This window comes from Pollicipes pollicipes, unplaced genomic scaffold (assembly GCF_011947565.3).
Source record: "Pollicipes pollicipes isolate AB1234 unplaced genomic scaffold, Ppol_2.1 Scaffold_7261;HRSCAF=8764_pilon_pilon_pilon, whole genome shotgun sequence".
Lineage (NCBI taxonomy): Eukaryota > Metazoa > Arthropoda > Thecostraca > Pollicipedomorpha > Pollicipedidae > Pollicipes > Pollicipes pollicipes.
In genome coordinates this window covers 39,648,947-39,657,460 of record NW_023597054.1, presented here as the reverse complement: position 1 = coordinate 39,657,460, position 8,514 = coordinate 39,648,947, and the positions used below count along the sequence as shown (strand labels likewise).

Genomic DNA, 8,514 nt, shown 5'->3' with positions numbered 1-8,514 from the left:
CCGTCCCGTCCGTCCGTCCCGTCTCGTTCGTCCGTCTCGTCCCGTACCGTCCCGTCCGTCCGTCCCGACCCGTCCCGTCCCGTCCCGTCCCGTGCTAGTCAGTCCAACCAGTCTCTTCCCGTGGCCATAACTTTATCATCTCTCGTACCAGTTATTAAGTCCTGATAACTCTGCTGTCTTGAATCATTTTGACTTTTAACCGTTTTTACACATCCGAGCTGACCTTTATCACTGTCAGTGCAATGTCAATGTCAATGTCTATGTCACTGTCAATGTATTTTGACTTACTCCGTTTTTACTCTTATCCCTGTTGGGTTATTTTCCTTTGACATTTCTCCTATTCACCTTTTACCCTTGTTGACTGTTAGTGCGCTCAACATTTTCCGATTGGTCGCTTGCTGCTGTCAACATTTATCTATTTCGACTTCTCGTCCCTGAACTTTTTCGTTCGGCTTTGTTCATTCGACCTTTTCACATTCAAATGTTTTCCCTCTTGTCCCCCTTGCCCCCCTTAAGCCAAGAACTTTACACTATATAGTGAACAATTTTGCAGGAATTCGGTCTGACTTCACCGCAGTTTTGACAAAATTTAATAGTTGCTCCTTCCCCCCCCCCTCAGGAAAAAATGTTAGTAGTACGTGCATGCCCGGGCCGACGCGGCTGGGCGGCGTGTGGCGGACGGGCGACCGCCGCTCCGTGGCTCTCCGCGGCGCGGCGACGACGCCTGTCTCTCGGCGGCCGGCCGGTCAGCGGCGGCGCGGCCCGAGCCGGCTGGTCGGAGCCGGCCCACTGACTCAGCGCCGCTGACGCCGCAGGCAGCGTCATGATCGCCGTCATCGTGCTGTCGCAGCGGTTCAGCATCAACCCCGACAACGTGGCGACGCCGATCGCCGCCAGCATGGGCGACCTGGTGACCCTGGCGCTGCTCTCCTGGATCGCCTCCCTCCTGCACAGAGCCATCGGTGGGTACATCCCTCCTGCACAGAGCCATCGGTGGGTACATCCCTCCTGCACAGAGCCATCGGTGGGTACATCCCTCCTGCACAGAGCCGTCGGTGAGTACACCCCTCCTGCACAGAGCCGTCGGTGGTACACCCCTTCTGCACAGAGCCGTCGATGGGTACACCCCTCTTGCACAGAGCCGTCGGTGGGTACACCCCTCCTGCACAGAGCCGTCGGTGGGTACGCCCCTCCTGCACAGAGCCGTTGGTGGGTATACTCCGCGGCACAGGGCTACTGGTGCCTGTTATGCAACTTTTGATGCCCCGTGCTACACAGAACCTTCGATTAAATACTGGTGGCTTTTCTGAGGATGAAAACCGCAGGGCGGATGTAACTCAGCAGAATGTGATCTTGCATGTGCTTGTGAAGGCCTCACGTTGCCAGAAGCTGGTCTGTGCGCGAAGGCCAGGCTTCTCAGCATAGCCATCAATCTTAGGCTTTATCTTTCCAATAACTATACGTAATGACCATGTCACGTCTTCCGTGCCTTTCGGGACTCGGTCGGCCGAAGACCGAACGAATATGTTTGGTCTACGCTGTAGAAAGGAGCACTATAAAACCGGGCACGGCTGGGTAGAAGCAATTATGTCGGGCTATAAGCGGCCGGTATTTTTAGTCACGGCATTACGATTTGGGCAGGTTTGGTCACGTTCCCGTGTCGACAGGACGTTTGCAGATGGGGACGCGCTTACATGTGGTGCATGCGTCGTAGACCTGCAGCGCCAGCTTCCATAAGCGGAATATCCGTGTCATTTGGTAGCTACCACTCAGCTATTGACAATGGTCGGAAACTCCGTGTCGAGCTCTGTGTTGCGTGACTTGATGGCGGATTCGCACAAATCACCGGAGAATGTGGTATAGTATCCTTCTATTGAGATTGATTGGTGTTTTTTTTTGTTGGTATTAAAGGAATCGTTTCCACTTTTGAAGATGTTAAAACAAGCAAAGATATGATGGCATTGAGCTCACTTATTACTATTGGTACACTTAATTAGAAAAGACTGCTCTAGACAACAGAATGTTCATGTTAAAGTTAAATATGCTTTTTAATGCGTCATTGTTTGATAATGTCATCGTGCGTTGTACGATATTGATTGAGAATCAATTGACGGCCATTATATATGGGAAATCGTGTACACGATCGCCAGGTATGGACGGACTCTACAATGATATATTTTTATCGGCCTTGATATCCGCATTGGCGAGTGTAATGTCAGGCTTGGAATGACGTTGTTTTAGCGTCATGAATTCCTGGGTGACCTTTCAAAACCCCATACAAATATGGAACACTCTCTTCAAAACCTGCTACAGTCGCAACGTTGACGCTTTTTGTGTTGCGTTTATGCTGTTATTGCATTTTGATATGATGGCAACGTCATAGAATATAGTTAACGTAAATGTATTACCCCGACTGTCGAGATCAGCTGTCCGCCGACCCTCGGTCAGCTGGCTCTAGTCACCAGCCTCTGGGCACCGACTCAGACAAGCAGACATGAGTGGCGTAGCTGCTAACTTGGTGTACAACGCGGGGTCTAGGGGCGTTTGACGCTCGCCTCCTGTTCTGTATAATCTGCACTCCCCCCATCTTCTTCTCTCTCTCTCTTCTCTCTCTCTCTATCTCTCCTCTCTCTCTATCTCTCTCTTCTCTTCTCCTCTCTCTGCTCCTCCTCTCTCTCTCTCTCTCTTCTCTATCTCCTCCTCTCTCTCTCTCTCTCTCTCTCTCTCTCTCTCTCTCTCTCTCTCTCTCTCATCTCTCTCTTCTTCCTATCTCTCTCTCTCTCTCTCTCTCTCTCTCCTCTACTCTCTTCTCCTCTCTCTCTCTCTCGTCTCTCCTCTCTCTCTCTCTACTCTCTCCTCTCTCTCCTCTCTCTCTCTCTCTCTCTCCTCTCTCTCCTCTCTCTTCTCTCTCTCTCTCATCTCTCTCTTCTCTCTCTACTCTCTCTCTCTCTCTCCGTCTCCTCTCTCTCTCTCTCTCTCTCTCTCTCTTCTCTCTCTCTCTCTCTCTCTCTCTCTCTCTCCTCTTCTCTCTCTTTCTCTCTCTCTCTCGCTCTCTCATCTCTCTCTCTCTCTCTCTCCTCTTCTCTCTCCTCTCTTCTCTCTCTCTCTATCTTCTCTCTTATCTCTCTCTCTCTCTCTCTCTCGCTCTGCTCTCTCCTACTTCTTCTCCTCATATCTCTCTCTCTCTCTCTCTCTCTTCTCTCTCTCTCTCTCTCTCTCCTCTCTCTCTCTCTCTCTATCTCTCTCTCTCTCTCTCTCTCTCTCTCTCTCTCTCTCTCTCTCTCTCTCTCTCTCTCTCTCTTTCTTGCTCTCGCTGTCTCTCTCTCCCGTCCGTGTGGAGCGGGCTGGCCGCCGGGCCCAGGCTGTGTGTGTGTGACGCGGCGTCCGTGTTTGGCCAGAGCCGGACCCGTGGCTGGCGCCCACCATTATCGCCGTGTACCTGCTGCTGATCCCGCTGTTCGCCTGGGTCTCTCACCGCAACCAGTACACGCGCGTCGTGCTGCTCGAGGGCTGGACGCCTGTCATCGCAGCCATGCTCATCAGCAGGTACGCAACGGAGACGGGCGCCAGCCGGCTACTCAGGGAACACGACATTCACCTGGTAGGTAACGGAGGTGTTTGGCAGCGAACACCGAGGGAAATGGTTATCAGCAGGCAGCATGGTATCTCTGGTGTGCAGAGGTAATCTCCACAGGTTTGTAATGGGGCGGCTACCGCCTGACATGCAACGGGGCAGCAATCGTGATCTTTGGTTAGTGAGCGACAAGCACGTGGAGGCATTACAGCCGTCAGATATGTAAAGAGACGTGAGCCGCCGTGATTCTTTCGACGGGCTTGCGGTCAGCTGGCGCGGCCGGCGGTGGAGTCGGCCGCTCGCTGAGCGGGCCAGAGGCGGTCCGTTTTCGCACAGTTGTGCGGAGCTGATCGGTGCCTGATGGCCGTGCTCATATCGATTCGGCCGCTAATGAGTGTGTTGCTCCTCGCTGCTGGTAAGTGGTCGGACGGATGGGGGCGGTCGTTAGGTGGCACGCGGCCGGATGGGTTTGACACGCCACAGCCGTACGGGGGCCATCTGCGTGTGTCTCAACCTCCGAAGTAGCTGCTGTTGTGGTGAACTGAGTTGAGTGAGCTGTGGGGCGGATGAAGACGGTGAAATGCTGACGGAATCTACAGAAGTGACTCGCTGCAATCAACATTGGACGCTCGCGTACGTGGTCAGAAGTTACCGCCCTGACGGGCGTCATGTATGACCTTTCACGGCAGTTTTGACCTGACCTGGCCTGCTTCTCCCGCAGCGCCGGCGGCCTGATCCTGGACTTCGCCGTGTCGGCGTACGAGGGCGTGGCCGTGTTCCAGCCGGTGATCAACGGCGTGGGCGGTAACCTGGTGGCCGTGCAGGCAAGCCGCATCTCGACCGAGCTGCACCGCGCCGGCCGGCCCGGCCAGCGGCCGCGCGCCGAGCACGCGCCGCTCCACGTCTGCCTCACGCCCTGGGCCGCCTTCTGCCAGACAGGTGGGCCGGCCGGCACGCGAGGCAGGCGCGCGCGCCCACCTCGGCGCCGGCTGCTGCGGCCGCTGTGGGGTTGTCGGACTGGCAGGTTCCCTTGTGTGGGAGGATGAATGGCGTGGTACGTGAGAACCATACGCCAGGTGACCACACTTAAGCTTCCGCGGTTCGTTTGGATCTGACAGTGTGAGCATGTTTTTTTTTTTGTCCGTATTAGGTCTCGTTCAACGTGTTCGGCTTTCGGACGAAGTGTGTGGCCCGCATTAAAAATCTTCACATCTGTCCCATTATGCCGGGCGAAATCGGGCGCTTCGACGTATTGGGCCACGCCGTGGCCAGTCTCCGACTCCTTGATAGTAGCGCAGCAGCTGTCCCCACAATTTCGTCCTCACCATTTTAGCCACGCTGAGGGGAAACAACGACAATAGCAGCTGATGTGGCTGCTGAACCGCGCGAGCGGCCCGGACTGACCCCCGCCCGCCTGTGGTGCGAGCGCCCCGGAGTGGCCCCATTCCCACCCTGTGGTGATTCGTGCGAGCGCCCTCGGACTGACCCCCCCCCCCCCCGTCCCCCCGGCAGGCGGACACTCGCGGACGGCACGCGTCCTGCTCAGCATGGTGGTGCCTGGCCACCTGGTGTTCACCTACAGCATCAGCTACTTCCGGGCGGGCCACACGTCCCTGACGCCGCTCTTCCTGGTGGTGTACAACTGCGCCGCCGTGCTCCAGGTCAGTGGCGGCCGCCGCCTTCAGACAGGAGCGCAGCGCTCGGCGGCGGCGGCGGCGGCCGGGGTGCGGTCAGGACTGCAGCAGCGTGAGAAAGCATACTTCGGTAAAGCAAGCGTAGACGGTGGCTGTTGCTTTGAAGGTTTTCCGTAGTGGGTGAATTCGGACGCCATAATAATTTCTGTTGCGGATGCGATTGGTCGGAGGTGTTTGTGACGGCATTCGACGACACGCTGGTTGGCGAGGCTTCGTAACGCCAGGGACGTCGCCAATAACTTAGACCAGCCGCAGGCGCGGAAAACATAGTGTAGCGTCCCGATTGCTGGCGCCCGGCGGGGCGCTCGACCGCCGCGATAAAGTCTGCACGAAGACCCTGAGCCGGGGCGCCGCCGCCGGCTGGGCGTCCACGCTCTGCTCTCGGAGTGTGTGAACGTCCCCCCCCCCCTCCCCGCCGCAGCTGTGGGAGTGGCGGCGAGACGTGTCCTGTCGCCTCGCGACAGGACAGGACGCGAACGGCCGGCGCCCCGTCCTCTGCGCCGCCCCCGCCGTGTCACGGTGGCCGCAAGCTCGGCTACCCGGGGCCTGTATACGCGGGGCCCGCTCTGCCTGGTGGCACCAAGTCCGTCGGTCCTGACGTCATATCCCCGGTCCGAGTTGGATTGGTGTGTGGGGGCCTCACGCGCTTTGAACGTCCGAGGTTCCCGACTGCATGCTTTACGTGCGGGAGCGTCTATTGCCAACTGGTCGATCTCTTCACCCTCGTCGTCTAGGTTGTGTTGATGACGATTGTTGCCGAGCGAGTGTGCTCCCCGTGGTCGCCGCTGATCCCCCCCCCCCCCCCTCCCCCCGGACAGGTGGTTGTCCTGCTGTACGTGGCGCACTGCATGATCCACTGGATGTGGAAGAACGGGGTGGACCCGGACAACTCGGCCATACCGTATCTCACAGCGGTACGTATTGCCGGCGCCGGTCTGTCGTGTCAGCGAGCTTCTTCCTGCCGCTCCCGGACACGGAGCGGTTAAACGAAACGGCCTCACACGGAGACCTGCGTCCGCTCGTATTGCCTGCCCTACGATGCCCTAGCGTGCTGGCGGCCCTGTGAAGACCGCCAATAACGCGGCAGATATTGATCCGGGAGATATTTGCAGTGCAGATTAGATTTCTTTCCGCTTTCTTTTGAGGCACGTGCCAACCCGTGTCGTGATGTGCCGTGCTGTGCCGTGCGCCAGCTGTGGCCGTCCACCTCGCATCGTGCTGTCTGCTGTTGACGGCCCACCCCGTGCTGTGCCGTGCCGATGACACCACGCGCTGAGCAGCCTCTGCCCGGCCCGCAGCTGGGTGACCTGATCGGCACCGGCCTGCTGGCGCTGGCCTTCCAGTTCCTCTTCATCATCGGCGACCGCGACTCGGACCTGGGCGACTGAGGCGGCGGCGCCGGGGTCCGGTCTGCCTGCCCGCCGACGCGCGCGGCCTGACGCGGCCAGCCGCACGAGCGGTGCGGTTCTTCCACTGGCGGTGGCAGGCACGCCCGCGGTGATGAGAGCCTACTCACGAGAGATTCACGACGGAACTTTCGCGTCGAGCGTGGCGGCAGGGTCCGCGATCTTACGGAGAGTGCGACGCGGCTCACTATTACTGCACCGCGTCCGTCTCTGTCTACGTGGCATTTTGGCATGTAGTCTGAAGTCTGCGGATGGCCTGATGTGGGACTGTCCTGGTTTGGGGGGTGGGGTGGGGTGTCCCGGGTGGAGGCTGTGCTTTTGATGGGGAGTGGATGGACGGGGCGGGTGGCGCTCCGGTGTTTTATTTCGGTGCGCTTCCGTACCTGTGGGGTCGTGTTTCCGTACGGAATGGGAAGACGCAGCTCTTCCACTTTACTAAAGAGCGAGAGTACTTAAGGCGGCCCACCGACACGACTGCGTTGCGGAGCTGGTCATTCATGAGCTTTATAGCCAAATGTGCGTGGCGTTTCACCCCAACCGGAGCTGGGCGGGTGTTGGCGTGGCGGCGGTCGTAGTATCGCGCGTCCGGTGGCCCCGCCCGATCCCGTCGGAGGGCAGGCACCGCCGCTGGGCATCATTCCGCGCTGCCGTCCCCTGTCGGGGCATCGGTAGGAACAAGCAGCGAGACTTTCAAACCGTCTGCGGTCATCCCCTGACTAGATTAGCGAGCATCACCGCCCACCATCACCGGCCGGCCCGGAGCGCAGCGGGCGGCCACCCTCGGCCTGGCGCGGAGGGCGGGCGGCGCCGGCCTGGCCGACGACGCCGCCGTCGCCCAGTCAGCGACGACTCAGAACCGCCGCCGAACGGAGACGGCGGCCGCGACGTCCGACAGACGACCGAATGCCGGTTAAACGAGATTAGTGCGGGCAGGCTCGCCACCATGTGCACTGCCGGCTCGAGGCATGCGAAAATGTGTATAGCGTGTGTCGGCCATCACCGCCGGGCTTTAAAGTGCCTTCTTAAGACAGCTTTTTACTTAGCTCCCTGGTCTCATTTTTCAGTAATCAAACAATCACGAGGCGCGGGTACGTTGGGCGTTTTGTTGCTTGGTTATTTATTGTTTGGCGTAGCTTTAGTTGAAACCTCTGTAAACGCGCACGTGTTCAGATATATCCTGTGACCTACGAAAAGGAACGTTTATACCCAGAGAATATAGAATTGACGGTGATTTGCTTGTTTCTATCGAACGTCATTTCATTTGACGAAACGCAGAGAAAGAACTAACTTTATTCGCGCAGACACGGTGATCGGCACGGCCAGCAAACAAAACATATCTCACGGCCTTGTCGCGGCTAGACGTGTTAGCTCGAACGACGTCCCGCACCAATGTCTCTATCAATATATCACAACATCAAGATAGTAATATCAAATATGATAACAATATCACGACCTTTTCAGGTATTTATCACAGCCATTTCGCGACTCCTGGCCGCTCGCATTTCTCGCGCCACATTTCTCGTGCGGCGCAAGACGATCACAACGTTTGCATCGCGCCAAAACAATCGGTGAACCTACACTGACTGGCATATCACAGACGGGTTACGTGCTGCACAATATGGTGTTGTCGGGCGGGTGCCGACGATCCTGCGGCCGCTGTCCCGGCTCCAGACGGCGCGTGCCGGCGGGGAGTCTGGACCCGGTGGTCCTGCGCCCGCCGCCCCGACTCCAAACGGCGAGTGGCGGCGGGGAGTCTGCAGCCGCCCCGGCTCCAGACGGCGCGTGGCGGCGGGAGCCCGGACCCGTTCCGTTGGCGGTCCGCCCCACTAGCCGGCCGTGA

General features: G+C 58.2%; 1 protein-coding gene across 1 annotated transcript in view; it reads left to right on the top strand.

The window, feature by feature from the left end:
• Nucleotides 1–6,948, top strand: part of LOC119111416 (solute carrier family 41 member 2-like) — an 18,818-nt gene extending 11,870 nt beyond the window's left edge. Inside the window, exons 5-10 of the mRNA XM_037235227.1 lie at nucleotides 799–962; nucleotides 3,399–3,546; nucleotides 4,296–4,513; nucleotides 5,087–5,235; nucleotides 6,087–6,182; nucleotides 6,567–6,948. Of these exons, the coding sequence (XP_037091122.1) occupies nucleotides 799–962; nucleotides 3,399–3,546; nucleotides 4,296–4,513; nucleotides 5,087–5,235; nucleotides 6,087–6,182; nucleotides 6,567–6,656 (865 nt within the window). The 3' untranslated portion in view covers nucleotides 6,657–6,948. The remainder of the gene's footprint in view (nucleotides 1–798; nucleotides 963–3,398; nucleotides 3,547–4,295; nucleotides 4,514–5,086; nucleotides 5,236–6,086; nucleotides 6,183–6,566) is intronic.
• The last annotated feature ends 1,566 nt before the right edge of the window (nucleotides 6,949–8,514 follow it).